At 47.0% G+C, this 15,478-nt stretch overlaps 1 protein-coding gene, 2 non-coding genes and 1 pseudogene across 3 annotated transcripts; all 4 read right to left on the reverse strand.

Moving 5' to 3' along the window:
- Positions 1-6,532: 6,532 nt before the first annotated feature.
- On the reverse strand, positions 6,533-6,651 carry LOC124483777 (annotated as a pseudogene).
- Positions 6,652-10,601: 3,950 nt separating this feature from the next.
- On the reverse strand, positions 10,602-12,169 carry LOC124483727. Its single transcript, XM_047044273.1, has 2 exons — positions 11,783-12,169; positions 10,602-11,569 (listed from the first exon to the last, which is right to left on the reverse strand). The coding sequence occupies exons 1-2, from the start codon at positions 12,024-12,026 to the stop codon at positions 10,602-10,604; spliced, it is 1,212 nt and encodes a 403-aa protein (XP_046900229.1). The 5' UTR covers positions 12,027-12,169.
- A 234-nt stretch (positions 12,170-12,403) lies between these two features.
- LOC124483781 lies at positions 12,404-12,522 on the reverse strand. Its single transcript, XR_006957910.1, has one exon. It is a non-coding gene; the product is annotated as a 5S ribosomal RNA (ribosomal RNA).
- Positions 12,523-12,665: 143 nt separating this feature from the next.
- On the reverse strand, positions 12,666-12,784 carry LOC124483782. Its single transcript, XR_006957911.1, has one exon. It is a non-coding gene; the product is annotated as a 5S ribosomal RNA (ribosomal RNA).
- Positions 12,785-15,478: the final 2,694 nt, after the last annotated feature.

Genomic DNA, 15,478 nt, shown 5'->3' on the forward strand with positions numbered 1-15,478 from the left:
TCCCTCTAGGCGGGGAGGCGGGACATGCCTGCCCGCACGCGCGCCTGGCATGGCCTGACCTGGCCTGGCCTGGCATGGCAGTCCTCGCGGAGTGGGAATAATATCACGCTATTGTGATTATGAAGAACGATCGTGGGTCACGTGATAGACGAACTTACCTGTTGGTCACTTTTATAATTTCATACTTTTAAGCCTGCCTTTATATACCTTTATATAAATATATAAACATCCCACCCTCCAACTCCATTTAGTCCAACCACGGCCTTCACGATCGTCGATCCCTCTAGGCGGGGAGGCGGGACATGCTTGCCCGCACGCGCGCCTGGCATGGCCTGACCTGGCCTGGCAGGCCTCGTGGAGTGGAATAATATCACGCTATTGTGATCATGAAGAACGATCGTGGGTCACGTGATAGACGAACTTACCTGTTGGTCGCTTTTATAATTTCATACTTTTACGTAAATACATAAACATCCCACTCTCCCACTCCATTTAGTCCAACCACGGCCTTCACGATCGTCGATCCCTCTAGGCGAGAGAATTGGCCGGGTGTCCGTCCGTCCCTCCCGCCCGCACGCACGCTCGCTCGCCCAGAGGCGTTTCACCCCTCGGAATTCGAGGCCGGGGCGGGACATGCCTGCCCGCCCGGACGCCGGCCGGCCCGCCCGGAGGCGCGTTAGGCCTGTGAGGTCAGGTCGAGCGTCAGGGGAAACCGCGACGGGACATGCCTGCCCGCCCGCCCGCTGGTCCGCCAGCCGGCCGGCCCGGAGGCGCGTTAGGCCTGTGAGGTCAGGTCGAGCGACCAAAAGTTTGTCACTTTTATAATTTCATACTTTTATGCCTGCCTTTATATACCTTTATATAAATATATAAACATCCCACCCTCCCACTCCATTTAGTCCAACCACGGCCTTTACGATCGTCGATCATATCATCAATCATTTGTCCATGTAATCACGTGAGCTGTAGGCAAGTGCTACTAACACACATTCGTTGGGGGTCAGGACAGCCGTTGTCTAGGGTCACGCAGCTATGGCTCGGGATTTCAGTGCCCTGCAAGTTCTACAACAGATGTTTGCAAACATCGAGCAAAGTGAGTCCGAAGAGGAGACAGAGGATGTGTCAGAAATAGAAGACGGCGAAGAGTGCGTGGAGCATGTGGCAGAAGAGCAGGAAGAAGAAGAAGAAGAAGAAGAAGAAGAAGAAGAAAAAGACGACGGGCAAGAGTACGCGGAGCATGTGTCGGAACAAGCAGACGGGCAAGAGTATAATGCGGTCGACGACAACTCAGCAGCGGCCGCCGCCGCCCGAGCCCCTGAAATCGACAGAGATACTTTCTTGTCGAAAGATGGCAAAATTGAATGGCGTTCGGTTGCGTATCTGAGGAATCCGAGGCTGCTGTCGCAACGTGACAGCCGTGAGAGGACCCCCAGAGGACCCACAGCGTACGCCGTTTCCCACGCTCTCGACATCGTCTCTACGTTTTTACTCTTTGTCACGCCACAAATCGAAACAGTGATCTTGGACGAGACAAATCGGGAAGGCTATCTGAAACGCGGAGAGGAGTGGAAAGCAATGGACGCCTCTGACCTACGTGCCTACATAGGGCTGCTAATCCTGGCAGGGGTGTACAAGTCCCGAGGCGAAGCGGCCGCCAGTCTGTGGGACGCGCAGAGCGGCAGAGCGATTTTCCGCGCTACCATGCAGCTGAAAGTCTTCTACACCTATTCGACGTCGATACGATTTGACGACCGTGGGACGCGAGCGGCGAGACGCGCCACGGACAAGTTGGCGGCGATACGAGAGGTCTGGGATATGTGGGTAGAGAGATTACCCCGCCTCTACGACCCAGGGCCCGAAGTGACCGTGGATGAACAACTGATCGCGTTCAGAGGACGGTGTCCTTTCAGGCAGTACATGCCGAGCAAACCGGCAAAGTATGGGATCAAGTCGTGGGTCACGTGCGACGCAAAATCCAGCTACGCTTGGAAGATGCAAGTTTACACCGGGAAGTCGAGCGACGGAGCCCCGGAGAGGAGCCAGGGGATGCGCGTCGTGCTCGATATGACAGACGGCCTGAAGGATCGCAATGTCACGTGTGACAATTTCTTCACATCCTACGACCTCGGACGAGAGCTCATGGCGACGAGAAACATGACCATGGTTGGCACCGTGCGAAAGAACAGGTCCGAGCTCCCGTCCGAGCTGCTGACGACGACGAACAGGCGACGGGTGCTGTCGTCGCTGTTCGCCTTCACTCCCACCACCACTCTGGTTTCCTACCTCGCAAAGAAAAATAAGAACGTTTTACTCATGAGCACACGCCACACAAACGACGAAATCAGCGACAGAAACGACGGCAAACCGACCGTCGTCTTAGACTACAACCGCAACAAAGGAGGTGTAGACAATCTGGACAAGGTCATCGCGGCCTACAGCTGTAAAAGGAAGACGGCCCGGTGGCCCCTCGTCATCTTCAGCAACATCGTTGACGTTTCCTCCTACAACGCCTTTGTGATATGGAGAGAGGTCAACCCCAACTGGATGCCGCGTAAGCGCAACAAGAGGAGGTTTTTCCTCGAGCAGCTCGGAAGGGCCCTCGTGACTCCGCTGATCGAGAGGAGACGATGTCTGCCCCGCGCGGAAGCTGCTGCCGCGGTTGTGAAAGATCTACGGATGGCCAGCTGTCGCGATCCACCTCCTCGACGACAACCCGAAGAGGATGGCGCAGCAGCAGCCGCCGCCTCCTCATCGGCAGGACCGACCTCGCCGGTACCTGCCAGTAAGAGGAAGAGATGTCAAGTCTGCCCGGTGAAGAAGGACCGTAAAACGTTCACTGTTTGTCGCGGTTGTAAGAGGCATGTCTGCAAATCCTGTTCGCGTGTATACTGCCCCACATGCCCCACCGAGCTGGGCTTCGGCCAAGGAGAGGTTCCCGTTGACCCCGGACGACCTGCGGGAGTGTGTGCAGGAGACTGAACAACTCAGTCGAGTGCAGAAGATGGGCTTTGCTCAAGTCAAAGCACAGTGCCGCTGCTGCTGCTGCTGCTGCCGCTGCCGCTGCCGCCGCCACCACCACCACAACCACCAGCGGCACCACCACCACCACCACCACTACATGCATGCATGGGATGAATAGATGATGTATCAGGACGGCAGGCTGGAGGTCTATCCATAGTGCTGTCTGAGGGTCATTGTGATGCACGGTGTCATGCACGGTGTGACAACTTTTCATGGTACAAAAATAAATAAAGTGAAACATTTGATTTTATTCCTCGCGTTGTCTGCCTAGTCTATGACGCCACTCTCGTGCCGTTTCGGGGTCGTGGTGAGTCAAACTGACATTGTGACAACTTTTTCACAGCCAAAAATAAATAAATAAAGTGAAACTTTTTATTTCTAGCCTTGTCTACATGCCTATTATTACACTCTCGCGCTGTATCCTAGTCTGCGCTGTGACTCACCATACCTAGTCTGTTACGCCACACTCGTGTTGACGACCTTTCGTAATACAAAAATAAAAGTGAAACGTTATCTGTCTACATAAAAAAATTATTCATACTTTCCCTGGCCGGGGAGCAATCCAGGGCTGTGGAGTTGACAGCCTCGCAGCCTTGCCACTAGACCACAAGGGGAGTTGCTTGTTCTTTGTGCTGTCTCTGCCTCTTTATATATATATATTTTTCTTTTACACTGCAACGTCTGTGTCGTCTATTACGCGACCCCGCACTGTCTCCGGTTCCTTGTGACCCACAGCGGTCTTCTGACAACTTCTCATAATACAAAAAAAAATAAAAATAAAGTGAAACCTTTATATTCCCCCAGTGTGGGTCACAATGACCCCGAGACAGCGCGAAGGTGGCGTAATAGACGGAGCTGTGGGTCACAACGACCCGGAGACAGCGCGAGGGATAAATGCAAGCTGCATAGACAATGAGGAGAGCGTGAGGGTTAAGGGCTTTCTCATCCCGCCTCCTCCTCTGACCAGCTTGCCTAGCAAAACTCATTGCTATCTGCTTAAACTTTACCTTCAACCCCTCCCACCACTCACACACATCATATTCATAAAGACTTTCAGACATGGTATCACGCACACACTCTTTCACTGCTACTCTAAACCCCTCATCCTTCAACAGACCAGCATTAAAACACCACAATCCTCCCCCCTTCCCCTCCCGTACCTTCCCCAACCTGAAAGACAGAGCATCATGGTCGCTAAAGAATGCGTCCCTGTACTCCATTCCTCCCAGCAGGTGTACACATGCGTCATGCGCTAGACACAGATCAATGCGTGACTGCTTCAGCTCCCCCATTACCCACTGCTGCCGGGAGAACACCCTCTCATCTGGGTGGCCCTCCCGCCACACATCCACCAAGCCCTTCCCCCTCATTATTCTTCGCAACACATCACGGGATGAGTCTGATACAAAGCATGCACTTCTTGAGGCATCCAACCTATCCATCTTTACATTAAAATCCCCTACAAAAATACAATTCCCCACACACAACCTTTCCAGAGACATAAACAGTGTCCGTCTATCAATTTCTATATTCGGAGCATACACATTATACAGTACATACTCCACACCCTGAAATTTAAACCCCACACCCACCACCCTCCCACCTGTGTCCGTGTACAATAAATGCACTCCAGACACCACACCCGGCCTGACCAAAATAGCCACACCACACACTCGTTCGTCCCCATTACTCACAAATATTTGTCCATGCCATCTCTGTCGAACATCTCCCATACACTGCTCAGTCCAATGAGTTTCCTGTAGGCACAAAATGTCCGCTGGGAAAGCTTCAACCACAACCTCAAATTTTTCCATGCTTCTAAGTCCATTTGTGTTGATTGAAACAACATTAACCATGTTGAACAAAAAAACAAAAAAAATGTCACAATCACCCATTGTCTTTCCTCTGTTTTTTTTTCCGGGCCGGCAATGGCTTTTTTTCCCCCACCTGCTCTCCAGTAGCACTCCCCATTACTCCATTTGAGGACCCTTCTCCTGCCGGTTCCTCTTGTGAACCCTTCCGTTTGTCACCTCCCACAGGATTCGCTCCTCCAAAGATCATCTTCCCAGCAGCTGCAGACACCCCAGGACGTGTCACCGTTCCTTTTCTCCGCTCCTCTTTATCCGTTTCATCTGGCTCCTCCTCGGTCGCAGGAAGCACATTATCAAGACTGGCACCGATCTCCTCCCCCTCCACTCCGGTCACCTGCCCGGATTCCGGCTCCATGTGCTCCTCTTCCGCATCGTCGTCCTCCAATGCCTCCTCACTGCCACTTTCCTCCACCTCAGTCTCCTCCACCACTCCTGTTCCTTCTTCCGTAGGGCAGGCAGCACCAGCCGTTCCACCCGCCTGGGAACAGACACACTGCCCGTCATCCCTCCCACATCCAGCACAGCCACGATCTCCCCGACTGTCACATTCCCGTGCGTAGTGCCCCTGTTTCCCACACTTATAACAAGCAAAGTCAGGACAGTCCCGCAACACATGACCAGGCTGTATACACAGCCTGCACACTTTGACCTGACGGTCATGAATCACTCGAAAGTACTCCATGCCTTCCATTGTCTCGAATCTTGCGGAGTACGGCAGAGATCTCACAGTGTCATTAAACTTGACTTTCAGGAAACGTGTTCCATCTGCAATCCTTGTCCCCGGCCAGAAACGCCTCTTCACCGGTGAAGCTGCCTCCACACCCCATGCAGTAAGCCGCTGCACAATAGCTCCGTCAGGAATGTACACCGGCAGATTTAAGAACGAGACTACCATCTCATCCATTGACAGATCCTTCGCCATGATGTTACATCCCCGTATTTTGAAGCCATCCACCAATTTCTCCTTCCCTCTTAAGCTTGACATGGTAACTTCATACCTTTTGGGGTCCTTGAAGCGGCAGCCACACACAAGTCCACAAACTTCCTTAATTCCTCTCAACAGCTCCATCATTGTAATCCGTTCTTCACCGGCAATCTCCACAGCAACAGTCAAATCCTTTTCGAATTTCAGATCCGCTCTTTCACCTCCAACATCCTCCTCCTGTTGTCCGCTCAACGCCTTCTTCGCCATTATATTTTCCATCTTCTTAGAAAAAGTCCCCCAATCAGCAAAAGCTGTTGGGGGATTAAGTGCTTCAATGAACTCCGCTTTCAATTCCAAACACAATTAACAACCAGGTGAAAAAGTGCAGCAAACAGAAGCAAAAAACTCTCCAAGCAAACACTCAGCCCACCTGCTCCCTGGCCAACACTTCCTGGATTCACTTCCTGAAAGGGGCGTTGCCAGGCCGATTTGGCCGTACGAAATACGATGACAACCATGGCAATGCAAGACTCTCTCTCTCTCTCTCTCTCTCTCTCTCTCTCTCTCTCTCTCTCTCTCTCTCTCTCTCTCTCTCTCTCTCTCTCTCTCTCTCTCTCTCTCTCTCTCTGCAAAATGAAAACAGTTTCCAGCCCCTTTCATGAGGGACTACTTGTGTATATTGCCAGATTTCAGTTTCCAAGTGAGTGAGCAAAAGAGCATACAGCACCTGGTATTCCCAGGCGGTCTCCCATCCAAGTACTAACCAGGCCCGACCCTGCTTAGCTTCCGAGATCGGACGAGATCGGGCGTTGCCAGGCTGGTTTTTTTTTTTCTCTTTTTATTATAAAAAATACTTTTTACAGTTTTTTCAATTATTTACAGAAGACACACAATGGATACATACCACATGAAAGCTTACATGGAAAACAAAATAAAATAATGCAACATCATAAATTGAAACTTAAACTCCCAGCTCTTGTCACCATGATTAAAGAGCTGTTCTTCACAAAGCAGTTATGAAAGTCTTCTCTCTTCAGCATATACACCAGTCTAACATTTTTTTTAAACACTGACACAAACCATTCCCAAACTGGAATTACCCTCCCCTCATAATGTGCCATATTTCTTCGATACACAATAGCATACCGTACATGACTCAAAAATGCGTTTACCAAATTAACATTAACCCCTTGTACTTTCCCCAGCATTCCAAATAACAAAAGTTTCTTCCATTCTACAGGATTTTCCACTTTGACCCCACAGTGTGTACTTAACAACTCCTTAACCTTGGCAAACAACCCAACCAATCTTGGACATTCAACAAAGTAATGGTTAAAGTTCTCATCAGTTCCTTTACATACATCACACAATCTACTGATGTTCCTATCAATTTGATGCAAAACAACGTTTGTGAATATTCTATTGTGCCGTATTTTGAAATCATTATGCTCACACTCTTATACAATTGTATTTTACATTCAAATTACCCCACACTTTAGTCACATCAAAATCCACAAAAACCTTTGCCCATACTTTCTCTGAAGTTGGTCTCTCCATACCATCCCCCAGAAAATCCATATAAACACATTTAGTTTGTACCTCTTTAAATTTGACTCCTTTGCCCTTCCTCTCTACAGTCAAATCCACCATCCTCTCCGGCTCTCCAACACTTCCTTCCCCTAACATGTATTTTCTCCACTCTGGACTTAAAGCATCCATAACCTTCTGATACATTCCTTTTATTTTGTACTTTCCCACATCCCTCTTTACTCTATGGATGGTCTCTATGATTTCCCCTTCTGATTTGAACCTGTTGCCACTGTCAGCTAGTAAGTGTTTAACCTGCTTCACTCCTGCTTCCTCAAAACACTGGCAGACCAACACTCTGTTGTTGACAGTCAATTTGGGGTTATGAAAGATGGGCTGATTAGCAACCTCAGCCTTATTTCCACACTCATACTTTACATGCTTCAAATAGTTCCCCCACGCTTCAAATACCTCCCTATAAAATCTTGACATCCCCTCACACCTGCGTTTGTTGAAAATCATTAAAAGACCGTTCACACCACATCCACCATACTCATGCAAACACTCCTCAAAAAAACCCATCCAACAATACTGATTACAATTATACAGATATTTCTTAACAAGTTTTACCCGCAATGCCCTTTTCTTCACTTCTACATCTATCAATTTTAAACCCCCATTCTTATATTCATTCATTAACACTCTATGCTTAATTTTAGCTTGCTTACCATCCCACAAGAAATGATCGATAGCCCTATTCAAATCCTTTACCACCCACAATGGTAAATCCAGTGTAGCCAACACATGGTTCACCTGTGATAAAATCAAACAATTTACGACAATAACCCTTCCCCTCAACCTCAAACTCCTCCTTTTCCACAAATTTAAACTCTGCTTCACCTTGTTCAGCACCCCGGTCCATGTGACATCTCTCGCCTCGTTGGCATTTACACCTACATTAACCCCTAACACCTTAATCATTTCTTTTGCCACTGTTAACGGTATCTCACATCCCTGCATATCCACATTTCCAACACAGAGAATTTCAGACTTTTCTATATTCATTTTTGCTCCTGATGCCTTCCCATATACTTCTAATAATTTGATCACCCTCCTTACACTGTCCAAGTTTTTCACTGTTATGTTCGTGTCGTCTGCATATTGATGAATTAAACTCCTTTCTCCTCCAGGTATAATGATGCCCTGTATGTGCTGATCTTTTTTTAACATTGTGGCCAAAGGTTCTGTTGTGATACTGTACAATAATGCAGATAATGGACAACCCTGCCTCACTGATCTGCCTAAACCGAAACTGTCTGTCACCACACCATTGCACTTAACCCTACTCTTTGCACTACTGTACAACAACCTAATCCACTTCACAAATCTATCCCCAAAACCAAATTTCTCTAATGTTCTAAACATAAACTCATGCTCCACTCTATCAAAAGCCTTATTAAAATCAACACTCAAAACTATACCCCCCTCCTCTGTCATAAACCGTACCACATCTCTGACTGACCCTATTGTGTCCGCTATATCTCTCCCTGGAATACCATATGCCTGTGTTGCTGAAACAATGGACCCTACTACTGATTTAATTCTATTTGCTAATACCTTTGCTAAAATCTTATAATCCGTATTTAATAAACTAATCCCTCTGTAATTCCCTAAATGCATTGGATTCCCCTTTTTCTTATATAAGAGAGTGATTAAGCCCGTTGACATATCTTCACTAACCTGCTCTTTCCTTTCCATTTCTCTGTATACTTTCAACAAAATAGGACTTAACACCTCACCGAAACATTTATAAAACTCACTTGTTAAGCCATCCGAGCCGGGACTTTTCCCAGTCGACAGACTCTTGATGGCCGCTTTGACTTCAAACTCAGACAAATCCATTTCACATACTTCCCTATCACTGTCTGTTAACCTAGCCCCAACTGTTTCTAACACCTCTCCCATACTACCCGGATCCACACCACCTTTCCTAAACAAATTACTATAAAACCCCTGCACCGTTTCCAACACCCCTACATAATCATTCACTACCTTCCCCTCTTCATTTTCTAATTCCCGTATATACGTTTTGCATTGTTTCTGCTTTTCCAGCCCCAGGAAAAAAGATGTACACTTTTCTCCTTCCACCACATATTGAGCCCTGCTCCTAATTATTGCCCCTTGACATCTTTCTTTCTCATAAGCTTCTAATTCCCCTTTGATTTTTATGTATGCCCCAATACCTCTGCTTGGATTGTCATCCATTAGTGTTAATTCCTCCACCATTCTTTCTCTCAGCACACATTCCTTTCTCTTTCTCACTCGGTTCCTGTTTTGACAATAACTTATACTTAGGTTTTTCACCAATCTTTTGACACCTTCCCACCAACCACACACATCCACTTCGAACATCTCACACTTAAGTTGCTCACTAACACACTCCTTCACCTTCTCCTTATATTCTGTCTCAGACAACACACTTGCATTCAAACACCAAACTCCACCCCCCTTCCCCCTTTGTCTGTCCCCTAAATGAAGTGTGATTGCTGCATGATCACTATATCCCGTAAATTTATACTGTATGTTGTGTACCTTATTTGCTATTTCTTGAAACGCCAAACATAAATCTATCCTGCTTTGTTTTAAAACACCCTCCACTATCAACCTCCTAGAAAATTCTCTTTTGTTTGCATTACCCATCCTCCATACATCAATCAACTCATTGTCTCTCATCATCTTTAAAAAACTGGTCCTTGCTGCATCTTGTCGAAACTTATCAACCCTATAGACATCCAACTTAGTACAGAACACATTGAAATCTCCCACCAGAATACAATTCCCTGAGCAGAGCAACCCCAAGGAAACAAAGAAAACAGTTTTTTCACTTCCTCTATTAGGTGCATAGACATTAATTAATCGAAATGTTACATTATTGATATCAAACTCTATAGCTATTACCCTTCCTTTCCCATCATTAAATATTTCCTTCACATTTTCCAACACATTTTCTTTTATAAGTATGGCCACCCCACATGATCTTTCTGTTCCACAGTTTACAAACAACATCCCCCTCCATCTTTTTTTGATTTCCGGTATTTTAGCCTGTGCCCATTTTGTTTCCTGCAATAACAAAATGTCAGATGTAAAATTGACCAACACTTCCTCTAACTTCGTCATCTTATTTAACCCGTTTACATTTATTGAAGTGAGTGTAACCATTGAAAACAGACAGAAAAGAATGTGTTCTACAGTAAACATCATTTTTTCTTCCCTTTCTTCTTTTGATTTTGTTTCCTTATACCAGCCAATTTGCCGGATCTGTTTAGGAGTGCCCTCTTCCTCCCTCCTGCTACACTCAAACAATCCCCCTCTGACTCATCACCCTCAGACATTGTGGGGGGGTCACTTGCAGGTACTTCTTCCTGCCGGCCGGATACACTCTCAGTAGTCACAGCCTGCTGCCTCTCAAACTCCATGGCTGCACTCCTGTCAGCATTTGTGCGCACAACTCTAGAAGGCAAAGGCCCCTGTTCAGAACCTTTCCCTCCTGTCGCCCATGCATCCACTTTAGCCTTTCCGTTCCCCAAACTCCCGTTTGCAGGGTCCGTCAGTGCAACCATATTTGAGTCGAGGCTAGACCCAATGCCCCCCCCCACACTTTCACCAGTCTGATCCACCACCACAGGGCTGCTGCTAGTTCCCAACCCCCCCCTTAGCTGTTCCACTACAAACCCCTCCTCCATCTTTCCCTCAACTCCTTCACCCCCAACATCCTCCGACTCACTGTCTTCATCAATTGAGAGGGCACTCTCCTCCTCTTCACCCTCCCCACCTTTACACACACAATTTGATTCCTTCTCTCCACATTCTTTGCACTTTGGCTCCCACCGGTCACACTCCCTGGCATAGTGCCCCTGCCTCCCACAATTCCTACACAGAAACTCTGGGCATTCACGAACAATATGCCCTGGCTGTATGCACATTCTGCAAACCTTCACCTGCCGATCATGAATGACCCTAAAATATTGTGCTCCCATTTCAGTGTCAAAACGCGTAGAGTAAGGCAGTGACTTGACAGTGTCTGTAAACTTCACCTTCACAAATCGTGTGCCCTCCACGATCCTGGTCCCAGGCCACATCCTCCTTGTAATGGGCGAAATTGCCCTCACCCCCCAGTCCAACAGCTTCTTTAATATTTCCAAGTCTGTGATGTAAACCGGCAAACCTATGAACGAAACCACCATCTCGTCATTTGTCAGCTCCTTCGCCATCACCCTCGTGCGTTTGATCTTAAATCCATCCAGCAACCTCCTTTTTCCGTTTTCATGGTTCATTGTTATTTCATATTTGTTTATTCCAATGTATCTGCAACCGACAACAAGGCCACATATATCCTGTGCAGCCCTCAGTAATTCCATCATGGTGACCCTGTCCTCACCCGCTAGCTCCACCAACACCGTCAAAGCCTTGCTATAGCTTGGTTCACTCCCGACTGTCACCGTCTCCTCCTCGTGCGCTCCACTCCCCATTGCCTCTGCATTCTCCTTTTCTGGATTCTTGCTCCCCTTTTCCGCTCTTAATTTCTCCCGTCTCAGTTTTTCCATGTCCGCCGCCGTCTGTTTCTGCATTCCTTCACTCCCATTACCGGTGTTCGTCGAGGCAATCTCTTCTGCAGTGTCCATGGTCAAAACAAACAAAAAACAAAAAACCTCTCCCCCCAAACAGCCAAACCGCTGCTGGGGGATGTACTATAAATCAAAACTCTGCAAAACAATAATAACAGACGATAAACCAACACAAAAAAAAAACTCTCAGTACAAACAAAATCTCCACCTGCTCTCTGTCCAAACACACTCCCTGAATCACTTCCTGGAAGGGGCGTGGCCAGGCTGGTTTGGCCGTACGAAATACGATGACAACCATGGCAATGCAAGGCTCTCTCTCTCTCTCTCTCTCTCTCTCTCTCTCTCTGCAAAAGGAAAACAGCTTCCAGCCCCTTTCATGAAGGACTACTTGTGTATATTGCAAAGATTTCAGTTTCCAAGTGAGTGAGCAAAAGAGCATACAGCACCTGGTATTCCCAGGCGGTCTCCCATCCAAGTACTAACCAGGCCCGACCCTGCTTAGCTTCCGAGATCGGACGAGATCGGGCGTTGCCAGGCTGGTTTGGCCGTACGAAATACGATGACAACCATGGCAATGCAAGGCTCTCTCTCTCTCTCTCTCTCTCTCTGCAAAAGGAAAACAGCTTCCAGCCCCTTTCATGAAGGACTACTTGTGTATATTGCAAAGATTTCAGTTTCCAAGTGAGTGAGCAAAAGAGCATACAGCACCTGGTATTCCCAGGCGGTCTCCCATCCAAGTACTAACCAGGCCCGACCCTGCTTAGCTTCCGAGATCGGACGAGATCGGGCGTTGCCAGGCTGGTTTGGCCGTACGAAATACGATGACAACCATGGCAATGCAAGGCTCTCTCTCTCTCTCTCTCTCTCTCTCTCTCTCTCTCTCTCTCTCTCTCTCTCTCTCTCTCTGTCTCTCTCTCTCTCTGCAAAAGGAAAACAGCTTCCAGCCCCTTTCATGAAGGACTACTTGTGTATATTGCAAAGATTTCAGTTTCCAAGTGAGTGAGCAAAAGAGCATACAGCACCTGGTATTCCCAGGCGGTCTCCCATCCAAGTACTAACCAGGCCCAACCCTGCTTAGCTTCCGAGATCGGACGAGATCGGGCGTTGCTTTTTTTTTATCTTTTTATTAATGTTTTTTACAGTTCACAAATTTACAAGCACAATGCCGTTACTTCCTTTTCCCCCCACACAAACCTACATCACAATACACCCCTCTGTTTTTTTTTTTTTTTTTTTTTTTTCCATTATAACGTCAATACAGACTCACCCATCGACATTCGTTCCCCAATTAAAACAAATGCCTCCCCCATCCACTTTCTTTATCAGTGAATTCCCACTCACGAAAAAGTCTGTTACCTCTTCCCCGCCATATTTACACACCATTCCCACATCCCTCTTCATTATAGCTTTAAACAGATGCTTAATATTCACTGTCCTCCCTTCAAAATGTGCATAGTTCCGTCTAAGCACTACAGCGTGCCGGGCATGACTTAAGACATAATTCAGTACACCAACATTCACCCCCTTCCTTTTCCCAAAAACCCCAAATAAAAATGAAGTCCTCCACCCATCCTCCACGTCCAGCTCCATCGCCCAATTGTCCTTTAGCAGTGTTTTGAGAAATTCAAAAAATTCCATCAAACTGCCACACTCTAGAAAATAATGAATAAAACTCTCACGGCCACTTTCACAGACATCACACAAAGCATTTACCTCCTCATTAATTCCATGCAAAACCACATTAGTATAAATTATGTTGTGCCTCATAAGGAAATCATTGTTATCACAGTCAATACTGTTATATTTCACATTGATATTAGACCATATTTTCCCCACCTCATATCCCACAAACACTCTCCTCCACACCCTTTCTGCTGCTGGTTCTTTAAACACCTCATCTATCAACCATCCATATACTTTCTTCACAGACATATTTTTCATTAGACACTTCACCCCCTCCTCCATCACATATAGCTCAGGCAAGTCTCCTGCTTCCCGGCCTACACAGCCCCCCTGTATGAGGTCGACCCACTCCACTGGCAGGCTCAATTTAATCCTGTCATAAATCCTTCTTACTTTAACTCGACAGTCCATCCCTTCCACTTCACACACGGAATCATAAATACAGTTCCCTCTGAGAAATCCTGGGATCACCTCATTAATCACATCTCTCACCTGCCTGATCCCCCCTTCCATAAATTGGGGTACATACAAAGTCCTGTTATTACATTTTATCTTTTCATTTAAAAACAGTGGCAGATTTACAAAGCTCCGTATATCATCACAATCATATTCCATTTTAGGTAACAGACATCTCCACGCCTCCAACACCTCCCGATAAAACTCGGGTATCCCCAGCGTCATTGACGGCTTAAACCCCATAAACCAACCATTCTCCCCCATCCCTCCCACATCATTAATGTACTTTTTCAGAATTTCCTTCCAGCCATATTGCCACCTTCCCATCATATATTTTTGCACAGTCCTAATTCTCATGGCTTTCCTTTTTATTTCCAGATCTATTAACTTTAATCCCCCCTTCCCTTTCCTCCCCACCAGTGTTTTCTGTGCAACCTTCACCCCTTTCCCTTCCCAAATAAAGTTACACACAATTTTGTTCAACTCATTCATCACCCATGCTGGCATTTCCATCACACTCATCACATACACACACATTGACATCAACAGACTATTCACCACAACCACCTTCCCTTTCAACTTCAATTTCCTCACCCTCCATGCATTGCATACAGTTCCTATGTTACTTATCACCCCGGTCCACGTGGCATCCCTAGCCCCCTCGCTATCCACACCCAAATTTACCCCCAGCACCCTCATGTATGACTCTTCCACCCGTAACCCCACCTCTACTCTCTCTACCCTTCCTATGTACATAATTTCAGACTTGTCTTTATTGATCTTTGCCCCTGATGCTCTGCCATACTTCTCCACCAACTCCAACACCCTCCTCACACTCGCTCCATCCCTAACCGTGATTGTTGTGTCATCTGCATAGTGATTTATAACACACCTCCCCCCATATGGCAAAACGATCCCCTCCACCCCTTCATCTGTCTTAATGAGTGTTGCCAGTGGCTCCACCACTATAGCATACAGTAATGCTGACAGCGGACACCCCTGCCTCACTGACCTCTCAATCACAAACCTGTCCGTCAAAACCCCATTCACCTTTACACAACTCTGCGCACCCCCGTATAACCTCCTTACCCATCCCACCAACTTCTCCCCAAACCCAAACCTCTCTAACACCCTAAACAGAAACTCATGCTCTACCCTATCAAATGCCTTATTCCAGTCAATCCCCACCACTACCCCCCCTATCCCATCCCTCTTCATATACTCTATCACATCCCGAACTGTCCCTATTGTGTCCGCTATATCCCTCCCCGGCACACTATAACTCTGTGTAGGCTGCACTATCTCCCCTATTACTCTCTTCACCCTATTGGCTAACAATTTGGTCAGGATCTTATAATCCACATTCATTA

Source organism: Hypomesus transpacificus, chromosome 21 (assembly GCF_021917145.1).
Source record: "Hypomesus transpacificus isolate Combined female chromosome 21, fHypTra1, whole genome shotgun sequence".
Classification (NCBI taxonomy): Eukaryota; Metazoa; Chordata; class Actinopteri; order Osmeriformes; family Osmeridae; genus Hypomesus; species Hypomesus transpacificus.

Coding starts and splice junctions, on each gene's coding strand:
- LOC124483727 (XM_047044273.1), bottom strand. CDS start 12,026: ATGGACACTGCAGAAGAGATTGCCTCGACGAACACCGGTAATGGGAGT. Junction 11,570..11,782: donor GGTGTTGGTGGAGCTAGCGG/GTGAGGACAGGG, acceptor TTTCGTTCATAG/GTTTGCCGGTTTACATCACA.